This window comes from Ailuropoda melanoleuca, chromosome 7 (assembly GCF_002007445.2).
Source record: "Ailuropoda melanoleuca isolate Jingjing chromosome 7, ASM200744v2, whole genome shotgun sequence".
In the NCBI taxonomy this organism is placed as follows: domain Eukaryota; kingdom Metazoa; phylum Chordata; class Mammalia; order Carnivora; family Ursidae; genus Ailuropoda; species Ailuropoda melanoleuca.
In genome coordinates this window covers 24,714,966-24,734,251 of record NC_048224.1, presented here as the reverse complement: position 1 = coordinate 24,734,251, position 19,286 = coordinate 24,714,966, and the positions used below count along the sequence as shown (strand labels likewise).

The 19,286-nt window shown below is 43.1% G+C and overlaps 1 protein-coding gene across 2 annotated transcripts in view; it reads right to left on the bottom strand.

Moving 5' to 3' along the window:
• Positions 1 to 19,286, bottom strand: part of PHF24 (PHD finger protein 24) — a 28,203-nt gene that overhangs the window by 8,071 nt on the left and 846 nt on the right. The window contains exons 1-3 of one of the 2 annotated variants that reach the window (XM_034664059.1): positions 19,086 to 19,262; positions 2,931 to 3,312; positions 2,081 to 2,266 (exon numbers count right to left, since the gene is read on the bottom strand). In XM_034664059.1, coding sequence (XP_034519950.1) covers positions 2,081 to 2,266; positions 2,931 to 3,308 — 564 coding nt within the window. In that variant the 5' untranslated portion in view covers positions 3,309 to 3,312; positions 19,086 to 19,262. Of the gene's footprint in view, positions 1 to 2,080; positions 2,267 to 2,930; positions 3,313 to 19,085; positions 19,263 to 19,286 lie in introns of those variants that run through there. The other variant, XM_002930496.4, reaches the window with a different exon arrangement.

Sequence of the window (19,286 nt, the reverse complement as noted above, 5' to 3'; positions counted from 1 at the left end):
AGGACTTCCTTATTGCCTCCTCTTTTTGTGAGGGATTTAAGTATTTATGAGAATTATTATGTAAAATAAGGAAACCAGAGAAAATAGAAAATCAGTAAAGTCCCATTGTAGTTGTATCACCACTGTTAACATTACCATCTACGTTGTGCCACTCTCTTTTCTTGGCTTCCTGTACTCTCAACTGATTCTCCTCCTACCTTCTCTGGCCATTTCTGAGTGCCCTTAATTTCTTGTCACAGTCCTAAATGCTGGTCTTCCTTGGGGTTCCGTTTTTAACACTCTTCTTTTCTCATTGCACATACTCTATCCCTGTGTTATTTCATCTACTTCAGTGGCTACAGCTACCATCTAAACACAAATGATTCCCTGGGTGGCGCCTGGGTGGCGCAGTCGTTAAGCATCTGCCTTCAGCTCAGGGTGTGATCCCAGCGTTCTGGGATCGAGCCCCACATCAGGCTCTTCTGCTGGGAGCCTGCTTCTTCCTCTCCCACTCCCCCTGCCTGTGTTCCCTCTCTCGCTGGCTGTCTCTGTCAAATAAATAAATAAAATCTTTTTAAAAAGAATAAACACAAATGATTCCCAAACCTGGGTGTCCAGACCTAAATTTCTTGTCTCTTGGACTTATATCCATCTTGATGCCTCACAGGTACTTCACACTCATCATGCCCCAAAATGAACTCCTCTTTTCCCCCAAAACCTGTCCTCTCTAAATTTCTTACCTCTCTGAATTGTAATACCACCCCTCCAGTTACCAATACCAACTCATTTCTCCCCTTCATCCCTCACATCCAGTAAGTCAGCAGGTCCTATTGATCTACCTATTAATACCTCTCAAATCTCTTCTTTTCCATTCTCTTGTCTTAGGTTAGCCACTCATCTTGTCTTACCTACACTATAGCAACAGCTAACTAACTGTTCTCCATGTCTCTAGACTTTGCCCCTCTGATTCATTCCCCACACAGCAAAGATCTGACTATGACACTACATATGCCCTTAAAAACCATTCAGTCAGGGGCGCCTGGGTGGCACAGCGGTTAAGCGTCTGCCTTCGGCTCAGGGCGTGATCCCGGCGTTGTGGGGATCGAGCCCCACATCAGGCTCCTCTGCTATGAGCCTGCTTCTTCCTCTCCCACTCCCCCTGCTTGTGTTCCGTCTCTCGCTAGCTGTCTCTATCTCTGTCAAGTAAATAAATAAAATCTTTAAAAAAAAAAAACAAAAAAAACCATTCAGTCAGGGCACCTGGGTAGCTCAGTTAAGCATCTGACTCTTGATCTCAGCTCAGGTTATGATCCCAGGGTCCTGGGATCAAGCCCCGCATCTGGCTCCCTGTTCAGTGGGGGTCTGCTTCTCCCTCTCCCTCTGCTGCTCCCCCTGCTTGTGCTCTCTTCCTCTGTCAAATAAATAAAATCTTTTTAAAAAGTTGGAAGGCATTTATATATAATTTGCAAAGTTCTGAATCAATGGACCTTTGTTAATTTACATAATGATCACATTAGAGATGAAGAACAAATGCTCCTAAGAGTTAGGTGGTAGGCCAAGTGATGATCTTAGGACTAAGCAGTGTTACTGTGTTAGAACCTATCCTTATCGGAAGCAAGCTGATTAAAATGGTTTTTCAGATGAGTACAATGAATGACAGGTACAGACTATTAGAGAAAGCACTACTCCAAGCAGAATTACTTTTGAGTAATTAGGCCTCATCCTACCCATTGATTCCTCTAGCTCAGTGTTTCTCAATTGGGATGAGTTTGCTCCCCTAGGACACATTGGGTAATATCTGGAGACATTTTTGGTTGTCACAACTGGGGGTGGGTGCTACTGACATCTACTGGGGTAGAGGCCAGGGATGCTGCTAAACATACTACATTGCACACATCCCCCACAACAAAAAATTCCTGTGTCCAAAATGTCATAGTTCTGAGGTAGAAAAAGCTTGCTCAAGTTTGAGGATCCCTGTATCTACTATTGGAAAACTCTTTCAGGTTACTGCCTAGAAATCAGTGTTCTAAGACTGGGTCTCCAGAATAGTCCCAAGTTCCCCGCGGTGCCGCAGCCCACAGTCCCTGCAGTCCAGGCTTACACAGTAGTGGCAGCTCCAGCCGGTTTCTGTGTGGGCGGTCTCGGTCACCTCTGCTGCACCATCTCCTTGGATGTAGCCCATGCGGCGCAGGCAGCCATCATGGAAAACCCTGGTGCAGATCCTGCATGGGAAGAGGCTCTCAGCTGTCCAGACCTCACAGACATCACACATCTCATCGTTGACAACCTGGCAAAAAGAATAAATAGGGAGTATATTCATTCTAGTGTAGGCGGCAAGATCCTATGGCCACCAAACACAGAGCTACCCACATGGGGCTGAATATCCCTGGAGCAGCCCAGGGGAACAATTCCAACTGAAGCCAGTGTTAAGGTGATAGAGCTTTCTCTCTGGAAGACAAGAACTAGCAACCTCTTCCATCTGCTCAGATTTCTGTGACCATGTTTCTGAACAGGGATACTATTAAAATTTTTGGAAAAATTAATCTGTTCTGAAAGACTGTCCCAGACATTGCAGGACATTTAGCATCCCTGGTTTTCTTGGCACCAAAAACCAGTAGCAACTCCCACTGATGAGCACCTTGAACGCCCACAAATTTCTGAATGCCTCCTACAGGGAATACTGCTATCCCTTAGTGAGACGGATGGCAAAGGACCTGCCATGGCATCATTCCTTATGACCCACTGTCTCCAGTCTTTCACTCAGACCAATCCAGGATGTAACATTTTTATTCTTGTAAAAGAAATTCAAAGATTGTTCTGGACTCAACTGCACCTTTCTGGAGTTTTTTTCTTTTTGAGTCTCACTTTAACTATACCCAGGCCTCCCTGTCTTGCTCCCTAATCCTCAGAAGGCCTAAGACTTGAGGACTGTGCCCTAACTGGATACTCACAAGTTCTCTGGGCTCCAAGCAGATATCAGGAGGCTTGTCATCATCCAGCTTCCGGGTGGGGCGGATGAAGGCAGGGGGTGTGAAACGATTAGTCCTGTCAAACTCCTCTGGCTCCACTCCACGCCCATCTCGGAGCCTCTCCCAGGCTGCACGGTTGACACTGCCCTCTTCTTGGAGCACCGGGGTACCGGCCTCTGCTTCTTTCTCCTCCTGTACCTCCTGGACAGAGCCCTCTACAGTACCACGGCGGGACCCTGGAAGCTCACCGGTGCGTCGGATGGAAGGCCTGTCCCGTAGCCCATCCTTGAAGGCAGACACAGCCAGGCTCACCCTCTGCACCTGCTCCACTGTCTGCCGCTTGGACATCAACACCCCCATGGCTCTGTAGACAAAAAGCAGAGGGGCCCAGATTCAGCCAATGGCTGACCATGTCAAGCCAATCAATTTCAACCATTCACCTAAGTGGCAAGTGCTATTAAATACTTTTTCCCTCTTCTGGAACTTAGTGGCATGGTGGGGTGGAGAAAACACTTGTTAAAGAGTCAAAAGACCCTGATTCTATTTCTGATTGGCCGTGTGATTTTGGTTTTCCTATTTGTAAAATGAGGGCTATCTGCTCAGTGCATTTCACAGGGCTGTCATGAGGATAACATTAGAAAATGTGCTTATTAAGTGCTTAGTAGACTGGAAAGTATTCTACAGATATGAAATGGTATCTTTTTATTTCTTGCTGTCCCAAAGCCAATTAGGTCCAGGGTTCCCAGGCCTCTGGAGATAGTTGGAGACTTCAGAGCCTAAGTCTCTCCTCTGCCCCATGACATGACCCAAAGCTTAAAGCAAGACCACAGCAATACATTTCAGACTTCTGATTGAAGAAAAGCTCCTCCAATAAGTGTTGTGCACAGTGCATCCAGGGATAATCCACATCAAATTCTCACTTTTTCAATCAGAGTGACTGCACTCCTATTTTTAGGGGATTCCTGAATTAGATAGGAAGCTCTACCAACATGTCCACATGGTCAAGGTCGCAAAACTCCTTTGCCTCCTCTAATTAGCTATGCTTCTTTGTGGGTCTGTTTGTCTTTCACAACCTGGCCATTATAAGTGCAAAAGTGCTTCTCAGACTTCTAAGGCTTCACTAATGTTACTCCCACATGTTCTCTTTTGATTTTCTGAGCTGTTCAATAAAACCTTTACAGGTTAAGAAGTAACATTATCCCTGCTCTCCCTCTGCAGTACCAGGGTACAACACTGGAAGGTGAGGGCATGACATGGCATATTGCAAAGCTGGTTTGCTATTTCCTAGCCTGAAGGGTCTTAATGGAATCCAGCTGGGGAATGCGTGTTCTAAGTAAAGTGAAACAGAGAGTCTGTTTTAGCCTTGCTCTCAATCCATTATAATCAACGCTTATTGAACAGTACTATGTATAAGGTACTAACTACTCATCATAGGAAATAAAAGGAGAACAGTCTCACCACTTAAGCTACTTAATGTCAGAACTTAAAGAAGAGGGCACCTGGGTGTCTCAGTTAGTTAAGTGTCTGCCTTTGGCTCCGGTCATGATCCAGGGTCCTGGGATTGAGTCCCTCATCAGGCTCCAGCCCCACATCAGGCTCTCCTCTCAGCGGGGAGTCTGCCCCCCACACAGCTCCACTCCTCGTGCTCTCTTTTCTCTCAAATAAATAAAATATTTTTAAAAACCTCAAAGAGTGAGACAAAGTATTGGAAATGCCTAAAGGAAGGTTAAGACCACACTACTGGGAATCAAAGTGGACCTTGAAAAATGGGTAGGAAGTTATCCTCTGTTTGTTTGGACGAAAAGGGAGCAGAGAGTAGGAGAGGTTAGGGCCACTTAGAAGGCTACTATAATAGTCCAGGCAAGATCTAGAGGGTTTAAACTGAAATGATGGCAGCAGGAATAATGCTGACTGAGTCTACTTGATACCATGGAAATAGAATTAGAGAAATTTAGGAATAAATTGGTAACTGACTAGATAAAGGGTAAAGGGAAAGAGGGCAGTTTTGTATTTATTTATTTCCCAGCTTCATTGAGATATAATTGACATATAATACTGTAGAAGTTTAAAGTGTACAATGTGATGACTTGATACACTTATATATTACAAAATGCTTACCATAATAAGGCTAGGTAGCACATCCTTTACCTCACATAATTACCATTTTGTTGTCATTGTTATGGTAAGAATATTACAGCTCTACTCTTGTAGCATCTTTCAAGTATACAATATAGTTTTATTAATTGTGGTCACCCTGCTGTACCTGAGATCCCCAGAACTCACTCGTTTTATATTTGAAGTCTGTAGCCATTGACCAATGTCTCCCCATTTCTGCCTCTCCTCAGCCTTTGGCAACCATAATTCTATTCTGTTTCTATGAGTCCAATGTTTTTAGATTCCATATATAAATGAAGTCATACAGTATTTCATTCAACCTTTCTCTGTCTTACTTACAGAGAGGGCAGTTTTAAATCAACTAACTAGTGGATTTTAAGAAACAAGACAAACAATCATAAGGGGAAAAAAAAGAGAGGTAAACCAAGAAACAGACTCTTAACTACAGAGAACAAACTGATGGTTACCACAGGGGAGGTGGGTGGGGAGCAGGGTGAAATAGGTGATGGGGATTGGGGAGGGCACTTGGGATGAGCACCAGGTGGTGTATGGAAATGCTGAATCACTACATTGAACACCTAAAACTAATATTACAGTGTATGTTAACTAACTGGAATTTAAATAAAAACTTAAAACTAGCAGAATGGTATTGCCATTTACAGAAATTGGGAAATGAAACTGGATTTTGTACATGTTGCATTAAAGAGGTCTGGGACATTCAGGTTTTATGTTATTCCCTGCTTAAAACTTTTTTTTTTTTTAAAGATTTTATTTATTTATTTGACAGAGACAGACAGTGAGAGAGAGAACACAAGCAGGGGGAGTGGGAGAGGAAGAAGCAGGCTCCTAGCGGAGGAGCCCGATGTGGGACTTGATCCCAGAACGCTGGGATCACGCCCTGAGCCGAAGGCAGACACTTAGCGACTGCACCACCCAAGAGCCCCCCCCCCACCCCCGCCGCTTAAAACTTTTAAATGGCTTTCTACAGCTTTCAGGATAAAGTCCTTCAAATTATGCTTTTTTTTTTTTTTTAAACCACTACCTGTGAAGCCCTGCTTGGTCTGGTCTCTTTTCTTTACTCTGTGTTTTAACCATACTGGCTTTCTTTCAGTCATTGTTTCCCATGCTTCCTATATTTTTGGGACCCTTGAACATTCCTTCCCTCCATTAATACCTGTTCATCTGTCAGAGCTCAGCTCAAGTACCACCTCCTCATGGAAGTCCAGATTGGAGTGCTCATAGCACTATGATCTGCTCTAGAGCACTTATCTTTGTCATTACATATTCAATAGGATGATTATTCAATCAATGTCAGTTTCCTCTATTAGACTTTTACCCTGATTAGTACCTATCTTCACTGCCTAGCAATGTGTATTAAAAAAAATGACAATGAACATTTCCCAGGGTGCCTGGCTGACTCAGTTGGAAGAATACACAACCCAGTCTTGCGGTAATGAGTTTGAGCCCCACGTTGTAAAGATCACTGAAAACGTTAAACTTAAAAAAGTAAACATTTCCCAATTAATTGTGGAGAAGCTTTTTTGATATTTAAATAAAGTCTTAATACACATAATATCTTTTTTTAAAAGATTTTTTTATTTGAGAGAGCGCAAGCAAGAGAGAGAACATGAACGGGGGGGGGCAGAGGGAGAGGCGGACTCCCCACTGAGCAAGGAGCCTGACATGGGGCTCGATCCCAGGACCCTGGGATCATGACCTGAGCCTAAGGCAGACAGATGCTTAACTCACTGAGACACCCAGGCACCTCTACACATAATATCTGATGACAACTATAACTTCTTTCCAGAAACAACTATCATGTATCATAGTGGTGCAAATTTCCACCCTGCCTGGAATTGTTCTGCCATCAATTGTACCAAAGAAACAAAACCCATATTTTTGAATTTATAGACTGATAAGAAATGAAAGATCCTCTCTCCCCATTTTTAAAATTTGCTTATAAAAAATTAAAGTACACGACTAAGGAATATTTACTTTGGTTTTTTTTTTTTTTTAAGATTTTAAATAAAACTCTACACCCAATGTGGGGCTCAAACCCATACCTCGAGATCAAGAGTTGCATGCTCCACTGACTGAGCCAGCCAGGTGCTCCAGGAATATTTTCTTTGAATGAATAACTGTCTTTTACAGGACAGTGGCAAAGAAGACTGAGTAAAGATTGATCAAATTCAGGGAATTGTGTTCATGTTAAGATGTCATGCCCCGGCGGACATTTTTTTTAAAAATATTTTATTTATTTACTTAAGAGGGAGAGAGAGAGAGAGAGAGCCCAAGCAAGCAAGCAAGTGTGGGCATGAGGGGCAGAGGGAGGGGGGTGAGAGAGAATCTCAAGCAGACTCCTTGCTGAGTGTGGAGACTGACCACAGGGGCTCTATCTCACAACCCTGAGATCATGACCTGTGCTCAAATCGAGAGCCTGACTTAACCAACTGAGCCACCGAGGCGCCCCCCAGTGGACAATTAATAAATTGTGATTTAAAAAAAATTTTTTTTGGCTTACAATATAAGTCTTTGATTTAAAAATTTTTTTTATTATGTTCTGTTAGCCACTGTATAGTACATCATTAGTTTTTGATGTGGTGTTCGATGATTCACTAGTTACATATAACACCCAGTGCTCATCATAACACATGCCCTCCTTAATACCCATTAATAAATTGTGATTAAAAAATCCTTTTTTGGGGGTTTCTGGGTGGCTCAGTCAGTTAAGCAGCCGACTCTTGCATCCTAATGTTTATAGCAGCAATGCCACAATAGCCAAAATATGGAAAGAGCCCGGATGTCCATCAACAGATGAATGGATAAAGAAGATAAATAAGATGTAGAATATGTATACAATGGTATATTACTCAGCCATCAAAAAGAATGAAATCTTGCCATTTGCAACGACGTGGCTAGACCTAGAAGGTACTATGCTAAGCGAAATAGTCAGAGAAAGACAAATACCATATGATTTCACTCATATGTGGAATTTAAGAAACAAAACAGATGAACATAAGGGAAGGGAAGGAAAAATAAAATAAGATGAAAACAGAGAGGGAGACAAACCATAAGGACTCTTAACTACAGGAAACAAACTGAGGGTTTCTGGAGGGGAGGTGGGGGGCATGGGGTAATTGGGTGATGAGCATTAAGGAGGGCGCTTGATATAATGAGCACTGGGTGTTATATGCAACCGATGAATCACTAAATTCTACCCCTGAAACTAATAATACACTGTATGTTAACTAAATTGAATTTAAATTAAAAAAAAAAAAGAAAAAAGTTCACGTGACCTAATGGGGCTATCTAGCCTGGTGGGATTAGGCCTAGGGGTAGAGAGGAGAGTATATGTATGTTAGAGCTTTTGCTGAGGCTATGGATCCAGAAGATTCTTCTCCTTTTTTCTTTTTAAAAATATTTTATTTATTTATTTGAGAGAAAGACTGAGCGAGCCCAAGGAGCAGGGTGGGAGAGGCAGAGGGAGAGGAAGAAACAGACTCCCTGTTGAGCAGGAAGCCCAGTGCAGGGCTCAATCCCAGGATCCCAGGATCAAGACCTGAACCGAAGGTAGACACTTAACCGACTCTGAACCACCCAGGTACCCCAAAGGATCCAGAAGATTCTTGAAGAGGCTGGGTCTATAGTCTCCAGACACTGCCCACATGCTTCAAGAGCACCAGCTGTGCTCTCTGGTTAGGTGGGAAAGCAAGTCCCCTGCTTAGAGCAAGAGGAACAGGCATACCACACCAAGAGGGAGAATGTAAAACTGACAATACTTCACTACAGACCTTTTTCATGATTATTTACAAGGCTACAGGGTTTTCCTCAGAAAACTTTCAGGGTATGTTTTTCAAAACTTTTGATTGTGACTCACAGTAAGAAATATTGTTTATGATGTGACCCTTATGCATGTAGTTATAAACACATGTTCATAAATCTAGAACTGAACCCAAAGTTTTGTGAACCAGTCCTACTTTTACTACATGTTATGCTCCCTGATATTTTCTACTCTCTCTATTCTATTTCATTAAAACAATCCTGATAGTGACTCTTTCAAATGATTTCATGATTTCCCAATGGGTCTGGACCTGCAATTTGAAAAATATAGCCTTAGGATAATTTTACATTTTTATTAGAGAACTACATTTTTTGTGTTTTAAGAATGGTAACTGCTAAGGTAAGGACAGCATTGTGGAGAATAAGGTAAGCTTTCCCCTTGACTGCTGTGGTGCAAGAACAGAATATCAAGCTTGTCCTAAGAGTCTGTGATTCTAAAACTGATAGTTATCAGAGGAGAGGTGGGTAGGGGTATGGATGACATAGGTGTCGGGGATTAAGGAGTGAACTTGTTGTGATGAGCACTAGCTGATATAGGGAATTGTTGAATCACTATATTGTACACCTGAACTAATATAACACTGTATGTTAACTATACTGGAATTAAAATGAAAAAAAAAAAAGAGTCTATGGTTCTAGCAGAGATGGACAGCTACTAACATACCTTTGACTGAAGAAGACCCTACTCTCTATGAGGCTGATCCTCTTTGACCTGTGCACAATGTAAAAGAATATTTATTGTAGCATTTTGTTTACAATGATAAAAAGGTGGAAATAATGTCAATAGGAGAATTATTAAATAACCTGCGAAATATTCATAACAAAAACAGAGAGAGAAAAAAAACTGATTTAATCCAATAGGAACACAAAGATCAGAGCAATGGATGATTCTCATTGGCTAGATCCTGGAACAGGTGGGGGATATATATCTGAATTCCAAGAGGAGAGGAGAAATAGTGGATTGAAAATGCATATCAATTATAATATATATTTATATCTGTAAAGCAAATATTAAAAGTCATCATGGGTTTTTTTTTGTTTTTTTTTTTTGTAACATAGACTACAAAACAGCAGAGCTTGATAGTGTCCTCTTGGTTGCTGGGGAGATACAAAAGTACTCTCTAAATAGTTGAAGGCAGCCCTGACCCAGAAGTTGTATTATAAGTTTTAGGGAGTAGTTATAAGACATTTAAGTTTATCAGCAAGAAAGTATGGGTTGAAAAAAAAGTTGTGAAATGCTTATTTGGAGACCTAGAATAACCATATGAAATTCAAGAATGATTCATTGAAGGAAAATCGATAGTATGCATTTGGTTCTTACTGGCTTTTTCAGATAATGTAATAAGAGTTCTCAACAAAGGCCAAGAGGAAGGTAAGTGAACTAAGTCATTAATAGTGTATCAGCAAATTAACCACAGGCATCTCCCAATATATTGTAGTCCTGCTACAACCCATTATTCTCTGTAAGGATAACAAGAATCACTATTAAGCAATCTCAATTGTTAATGATGTCACTGCAGTGGTTTGGGGAGTTTATCTTTAAAGGAATTTCAATGAAGACTAAAGATGACATCTACCAGCAAAACAAACAAACATAAAAACAAATTAAAAACCACTTTCCATCACCCTGTACCCCCTCCAGGGTGATGGGTATTAAGGAAGGCACGTGTTGTGATGAGAAGTAGGTGTTATCCGTAACTAATGAATCATTAACAACACAGCAAAAACTAATGATGTACTACACAGTGACTAACTGAACATAATAAAAAAAGTAATTCTGGCTAAAACACACACACACACACACACACACACACACACACACACACACACTTTCCATTCCTGACCACAGGATCCTGGAGTACTGCTACTGCTTTTACCTGAGATGGTTCAGTTTTCTAGGCTACTTTATGCTGATAAGGACAGAAAATGTAGGGTAGAACCATCAAAAAGAAACCATCAAAATCCAAGCAAGACCCCAAGGCATTGTGAATCGACATGGCTTTGATTTTGAGTGTAAACTGTGAGGACACAACAGCAGTAGGCTTCAAAGAATGAGGTTGAAACCCTTAGTGCCTAATGGAGAGGATCAAACCTGTATACAAGACATCTTGATTAAAAGCAAGTGTGCTGAAATATCCATGATGTGCACCTGGGTGTTTGAGAAATTAACAAAATGAGCTCTAATTTCTAGAGAAACAAGGGGTAGTGATTAGTGACAGGTAAAAACAAATGCCTGGTGAGAAAAACCTGGCTTTTCCTGTGCTGGAAAAAGTCCTAGAAGAGTGAGTTAAAAGGAAATCAAGTTGTAAAGATCCCAAAAATGATAGCTTATGATTACTTCTTTGGCTGGTGGGTGGAACTGGGTTTTCTGCTTCCCTAAAAAGGATGAAAGAAGGATAAAAAGACATTGTCTCAAGAATGATGTGACTGCCAGAGAATTAGTGGTATCTAAGGAAGGCTTGGAAAAAACCTCATGAGGGCAGGAGCAGGTGGTGGTGAATAACAGAGGAACAAAAAGGTAGAACAGGGCTGTGTAGCTATATGACCTGGAGAAAATGAAAACAGATGACAAAAACAAAATCTTTCTTTTGGTAAGAGAAGTCTGTCTAAATCTATTTGTCAGGCAGTAAGACATATGTGGGCAGCTTGGAATGTGTGTGTGCAAGACACACCCATTCTCTGCAGAGCACATGCTTAGAACACAGTGAGAATATTTATAAGGGCAGAGTGGTGGGAGTAAGAGGAGGAAGGGTTGCTCCACAGTAGGAGCTGGTGGAAAATAAGGAAGAGGGCACCTAGGGAACCTCTTCCCAAGCTCTCTATAAAGATTTGTAACTGGGAGGTGCCTGGCTGGCTCTGTTGAGCGTGTGACTCTTGATCGCAGGGTTGTGAGTTCGAGCCCCATTTTGGGTGTACAGAGTACTTAAAAAAAAGAAAAAGATGTGTAACTGTGAGAAGCCTGGGGAGCAGCCCTGCTAATAGGCAGGAGTCTCCTCATTTGGCATGCTAAATGTAAATTACATTTACTGTACTTGCTTTTATCTGATTCTTTTTTTATTTTTTATTTTTATTTTTTATTTTTTTTTAAAGATTTTATTTATTTATTCAACAGAGATAGAGACAGCCAATGAGAGAGGGAACACAGGCAGGGGGAGTGGGAGAGGAAGAAGCAGGCTCATAGCAGAGGAGCCTGATGTGGGGCTCGATCCCACAACGCCGGGATCACGCCCTGAGCCAAAGGCAGATGCTTAACCGCTGTGCCACCCAGGCGCCCCATGATTCTTTTTTTAATTCATTAATTTTGCATTCTGAAATTTACTGAATTCATTTATCAGTTCTAACAGTTTTTTTGTGGAATATCAGGCTCTTCTACATATAGTTATCTGCAAATAGTGAAAGTTTTACTTCTTCTTTACCAATCTGGATGCCTTTTATTTATTTTATAAAGATTTCACTCATTTGTTTGTCAGAGAGAGAGAGAGCACAAGCAGGGGGAGTGGCAGGCAGAGGGAGAAGCAGGCTCCCTGGCCAAGAAAGGAGCCTGTTGTGGGACTCAATCCCAAGACTCTGGGATCATGACCTGAGCTGAAGGCAGACGCTTAATTGACTGAGCCTCCCAAGCATCCTGCCTGTTATTTCTTTCATCTGATTCTTCATATAGGACTGGCAGCTGTTTGAAAAATGCTCAAAAACATCTAAAACTGATTGCTTGGAGGTTACGAAGGCTTTCCTAGGTGGGAACGAGGCAAAGAAAACCTCTGAGTGGAGGGACAAGGGAAAATAACCAGAGTGGCAGGTAGAAAAAGGAATCTCAGGTTATCAGTGATATCAAGAGGGAGAAAAATTTAGATGGTTCCCAGTCTTCCACAGACCATGGGTTCTATAAATATTTGTTGAATGAATGTTGCAGAGATGACGGGACAAAATAAAAAGTTTGAGATCATGGTGTTAGTACCCTTTCTCTTCCTCAAAGTTGGCCAGAGAGACTAATCAAACTAAATCTTCAGAGTTCAGGTCTAAAAACTACAAAGTCAGGGGCACCTGGGTGGCTCAGTCATTAAGCGTCTGCCTCCGGCTCAGGGTGTGATCCCAGAGTCCTGGGATCGAGCCCCGCATCGGGCTCCCTGCTCTGCTGGGAGCCTGCTTCTTCCTCTCCCACTTCCCCTGCTTGTGTTCCCTCTCTCACTGGCTGTCTTTCTCTCTGTCAAATAAATAAATAAAATCTTAAAAAAAAAAAAAAACAACTACAAAGTCACCAGCTCATCTCATCACATCCACTCTACTTCCCCAGAGGTGGACCCTGAATGGTAGTTGGGGGCTAGCAGGGATGAGAACAGGTAACCATATAGTAGTTACAGGTGATTTCTTTGACCACAGGAGAGAGCTATAAAATTTTGGAATTTAGCTAGTTTGTACAAACACAGTAAGAAAAGAGATAATATTATGAAGGTCAATGGCCCCCTGCATTTATGCTGCATCCTGTGGCACTGTGGCCTGGCCCACAGGAGGGCTGCTGCTCCAGCGGCATGTGTAGGAAGCTTGAAAATGTATCTCCTCCCTCCTGGGTTTGGGCTGGAGAAATTTAGCACAAGCAGCATCTGCACATGAGGGTTAAAAATTTCAAGGTGGCTGACAACTGGTTCCAGGAAGCATGTGCCAAAAAGATAGAGAGCCTCAGGGAAAGGTATGTACTTAACATAGAAGGTAACTAGCCACAAGGGTATGGAAAACCAGCAGAACCAGGGTCTAAGAAATGCAAAATGTATAGCACAGACTCTAAGCTCACTGTGGACATCAACATCAATCTCAAGATTTTAAAGAAAAGCCATCAAAAAGAGTTTTGCTTTAGGAATGCAATGTCTCACGACAGTGTTCTGGGAACCCTGTTCATAGTCAGCCATTCTGTGGCCTAACAGTAGCTTACAGCTTTTAGTTTTCATGTCTGCAGACCCTGGGGGTCTACCTAGTACCTCCCTGTCTTCCTCCATTCTCCCTAATTATCCAGCACAGCAGCACTGGCTTCAGCTAGTCCAGGGAGACAGTCACCCCCAAGTGCACAGGGCTCTTTTGGGGTTTCCAAGCAGCAGAAGGGCTAAAGACTGAACAAAACTGTCTTCCTGAACTCTGCTCAAGAGAATAAGACATGACGGCGGTCCTGTTTCTAATATTTACTGCAAGCCAACAAAGCTCTAATATACATTAGAACAAAATTATGGCATGATCTTTAGCCTCTGGGGGCTTGGGATGAGTCTTTGTGAAAAGCTATAGTGCTGGCTTCCCACAGAAGCAGAGCAACAGTTAAGAAATAGCGCACTATCAGTGATTGGCTGGTGTGACTGCACTTAGCAAGCAGAGCTTTTCAGCAAGATGGAGAGGCACTCCCTGTTCTCTGCTGTGGGCCCCTGAAGCAGAGATTCAACCCCATTTAATAAACTTATTACACCTTAATTATCTTTATTTGTTTATTGATTCTACGAATATTTGATGAGTGCAGCCTACTATGTGTCAGGCACAAATCAGGCACTTAATAACTGTTGGTAGAATGAACAAATGGAATCTCAGCCTGTGAGAATGCAGTGTATAAGCATGTGTAGGGGGCATGAGTGTAGGATTTTTAAAAAGAGGTGTTGCTTGAGCTAAATTTTGAAATATGAGTGGGAGTTACCCGAGTGGCTAAGGAGAAAAAAAAAATCATTCCAGGAAGAGGTAAAAGCACATGCCAAGACATGGACTGCTATATGGGGACACCATCATAGCTTAGATGGTATGAAGCCAGCCGGTTGCTGGATAGAAATAGGCAAGGAAAACTGCCTTCACGTTATGAATCAGCCCAAAAAACTGGTTTAAGACAGTATGCTTAAAATATTTGTTTAGAAGGAAATATGTATTTGGATTTCAGGAGGTTAAAAAAAACCCAGAGAACTGAATTTTCTGAGGCCAGGTAGTACGGTATCCCTGATAAGTACAGGGCTGACCAGTGGGCACACCTCTTGGCCTTTGGGCCCAACAAGAAACTCCTCTCTGTAGCCTAAGAGCTGGTAGGTGGTGACTGTAGTGAATCACTGGGGCTTTCCCTCTGGGAGACCCATAAACCTGATTAAGAGACTCCAAACAGAAAAGAAAAAAAAATAGGAGAGAGTGATCCAGGCAGTGCACGCACTGTTGTTTTAGTGAGAAGACCCCAGTAAGATGAAACTTTCCTCACAAACAAATAGAAATCATGTATGTAAAAGGGCTTTAACTACAATATGTTATCCAAATATAACATAGCATCCTTATTATCATAAGAAGCTAAGAGTGTGGCCAGTTCACTCAAAGCATATGGGCAAAAGTAATTTTGGCAAGGCAATGGCAGGGTGGTTAACAATAGAGCTGCCAGAGGAGGCACAGAACAGCAGTTACATTTCAATGATGCTTGGGAAAAGGCATACTTACTCTACATTGATTCCTATAGACACTCTGTAAAACTGTAATTTCCCCTTACTTTTCTTACTCTATAGTAAATGATTAGAGAAAAGCAGACTGATTCTATGTGAACTCCTCAAGGGCAAGCAAGTGTCATATTTATCCAGCATAATGCCTGGGAAGTAGGTAGCACTTAGTAAGCATCTACAAGTCTCTGAGGGGATTGCTGGAAGGGGAGGAAGTTTGGAGAGGGATGTTATAATGGAAAAAATAATGTCTCCAGCTACAAATGGATGGTCTTGGTTTCTTGGTCCAAAGCTGGTAAGCAATTCCTGTCAGAACTTGGTCATTAAGATTGAGGGGTGCAGTGGATGATGATATTCCCATCAGAAATGTATAAATCATGGGACACCTGGGTGGCTCAGTTGGTTAAGTGTCTGCCTTCGGCTCGGTTCATGATCCCAGAGTCCTGGTATCGAGTCCCGCATTGGGCTCCTTGCTCAGTGGGGAGCCTGCTCCTCCCCCTGCTTGTGTGCGGTCTCTGACAAATAAATAAATAAAAATCTAAAAAAAAAAAGACATGTATAAATCAATTTGAGAAATGAAGACAGCAGAAATCAAGAGTACTGCTGGAGAAAAGCAGGTGGGACTAGAAGATAATAGATTCTGTAACTAAAGAGAAAGGAAACTATTTGCATAAATATGATCCACTTAGGAACAGGTGTACTGGAAAAAATAAAGGAAGTGTGGGAAATGGGCTGGAGAAGTCCTACTATTCATGTCTGAGGAAAAGGAAGCACTGTCAAAAATATGGCAAATGTAGGAGGAAAACTGTAAGAATGTGATCAGAGAAGATGTGGAAGATTAAAGGCTAAAAAATCCTTAAGTAATACCCAGATATTTCCATGTACATGCAAGTGAAAGTTTTTCCCCTTTTATTTTCCTTTGGAGAGAGCATTTTTTTTTTTAGTAGATTAAGGCAACTATGTGACATCCTTCACATCCATTCTGGAATGATTTGACTTATGTTGTGATTAGGAGAGAGTTATACAGTATTCCTAGGATTTTTGTAATCTTTGTGTTTACCCAAACCTAGACATCAAGGAGATGATATTCAAGGTCCAGTATTTGGGGAGCACCTGAAGCCATCTAGCAATTTTTCCAGGGACATGAGAGGGTGTGATAACAAGAGCCCTCAATGAAAAGACCAGTGTAGAAAAAAACCCCAAGGACATACTCTGAATTGGAGCAAGATATATTTGCAGCCTTGCTCCTTCTGATTTCTTAAAAAACTATATATGGATGTAAAAAACTATAATATATAAAAAACTATCTATCTATCTATCTATCTATCTATCTATCTATCTATCTATCTATCTATCTCCATATCCCTATTTATTTTGGTGGGTTTGAACTGAAAGGGTATTATAAACAATTCTGTAATGAGGAGGTGATTAATCAATATAAACCTTTATGAGAATTTACTCCACTGAGGGAGGTGTGCATGAGGTGCCACAACCATGCTTCAGGCAGCCATTGAGTTAAATAGAAAAGCTAACTATTGGTAAATTAGGTTGTTTTGTTTTCTCAGAAGCCTGATCTTTCCTAAGTAACCCCAGGAGCCCAGGGAAGCCACTTCTATTATAGGAGGATATCACTAGGTTTGGCTATGTGGAAGGATAAAAGGGGAACAGGAAAACTCAGAATGGTTCTCTGGTAAATTACAATGCTTACTTCCCTCACCACTCCATTTTTGGACAAGAAACCAGAATCTGGGGCGCCTGGGTGGCACGGCGGTTAAGCGTCTGCCTTCGGCTCAGGGCGTGATCCTGGCGTTATGGGATCGAGCCCCATATCAGGCTCCTCCGCTGTGAGCCTGCTTCTTCCTCTCCCACTCCCCCTGCTTGTGTTCCCTCTCTCGCTGGCTGTCTCTATCTCTGTCTCTGTCGCATAAATAAATAAAATCTTAAAAAAAAAAAAGTTCACAGGCAGGTTCCTGCCATTTCCTTTAAAAAGAAAAAAAAAAAAAAGAAACCAGAATCTCTTCTTGGTCCCAAATTCGCACCTTGGAATTCAGGTGGAATGAAAGCACTAGCACAGCCAAGGGGGTGAGATAAGGGTGCATCACTATATCAGGCAAAGAACCCTTTGCCCTCCCCAGACAATGGACTTCCAATAAGCCTTCCTTGGTTCTGCACTTGTTCAGCCCACCTCCTCATCATGCAGAAGCACTTTTTGGAAAAAGTGTCCTGCGTGTTATCTGTGGACCAGTGTCTATGGTGCAGTATTCAGATGGCCACAAAGACACTGTGAATCATGCATCCTAAAAGTGACCCTGTCTCTCCCTCTGCCCTTTCAAGGATTCTGCAAACTGGAAGAGTGGTCTTAGAAGACCATCCTCTGAAGTGTTCCTCTTGTTCCCCGGAGCAAGTCCTATCAAAGACCACACCCAGAGGCCTCTCCAGACCCAATTAAGTCTGGAGACACCCAGAGGCATCATTACAGTAGGGTTGCCAGTGAAGGGAGCCACACCCTGAAATCTGGGGATTCAGTGGATATCAGTTCCTGCAGCAGTCTCATCCCCACTTATTTAATCATCACATTCATTAACCATATACAAAGCCCTATGCTTGGTATCTTAATGCAACTTAACAAATACACATTCTTGCTTCTGCCTCTCCTTGATACTTTTTTCCCCAAATAAGCTTCGGAAAACAGATTTCATGATTCCAAGCTTTGTGACCTTGGGCAATTGCTAAACTTCTCTGAGTCTAAACTGCCTAATGTTTAAAAGGGGATAATTTCATAATGCTGTTGTAAGGATTATATGAGATGTTAAATATCCTGGGCATGGTACTTGGCACATGGGTGCTCAATAATCCTACATATCCTTTCTTCCTTCCTTCAAAAGGCTTTCTCTCTAGGACCTGCCAGCATCAATTATTCCACCTGATCTTAACTGCTTGCTTGCAGATAGTCAAGCCCAGGGCCCCAAGTCTCCTGTCTTTGCTTCGGAGGCCTCACTGGCCCTCCCTTCCCTTACTCTCTTTGCTCTAATAGAAATTCTTGCCTCCACAAAAATTCAGCCTGGAGCCAACCCGGGCTACCACGGAGAATGAAATTTCTAATGGGGTGGGGGTTGGAATGGACAAAGGCAGCAGCCCCACAGGGCCCCAGCCTCTCAACCACCTTGGAGGGACGCAATTTAGGGCACACTGAGCCCCAGAAAGGTCAAGGCCAAAGTCCTTTGAGCATATGGGGAGTTACCCCTGGCCTAGATCCCGTGGCAGGCTCCTCTCCTTCCAGTCAGAGGTTCCTTCCAGGCAGTTGTAGGACACAGTCTAAAGTACTCCTTTATACAGGGGTCCTCTGTGGGGTCCATCTCCACCGCGCAGGCTCCTGAGGCTCCGCTATGGTCTCAAATGGTCTTCCATTGAGACAACACCAGAGACCACCCTTGCCCTCCGGTAGTTATACAGACGGTCTCTGCGGGGACAGTGCCTCCACACTGCGCCTCCCCATGACAGCAAATGCAGAGAGAGCCCTGGGAGTCTCCATCCACACAGGGGTCCTCCTTGGGGGCGGCTCCCCGCACCGCCTCAGGGACTCTCCCAAGGGGAAGAAGCAGGGACACTCAGGGGTTTATCCACTTACTCAAGAACTCCCTTTGGGGCGGCTCCCACACAACACCTCAGAGTCCCCAAAGGGTTGTCCGCGGCCCGCAGACTCGTCCCTTAGAGTGCCTGCCGGGTCCCCGCCGCCCCCGCCCCCGCTTACCGGGACCGTCAGGGTGCGGGACGCGGGTCCGGGACTGGCGGACTCTACACCGCGAACCCCGTGCCGCCCATGGCCGCTCGGAAGCCGGCGTGCTGGGGCCGAGCGCCGGGAGCAGGCGGCGCGGGCGGAGCAGCAGGCTGAGGCGGCAGCCGCGGCGGCGCGCGCGCCCCAAGCACACCCACCCTCCCCGTCCCCCGCCCC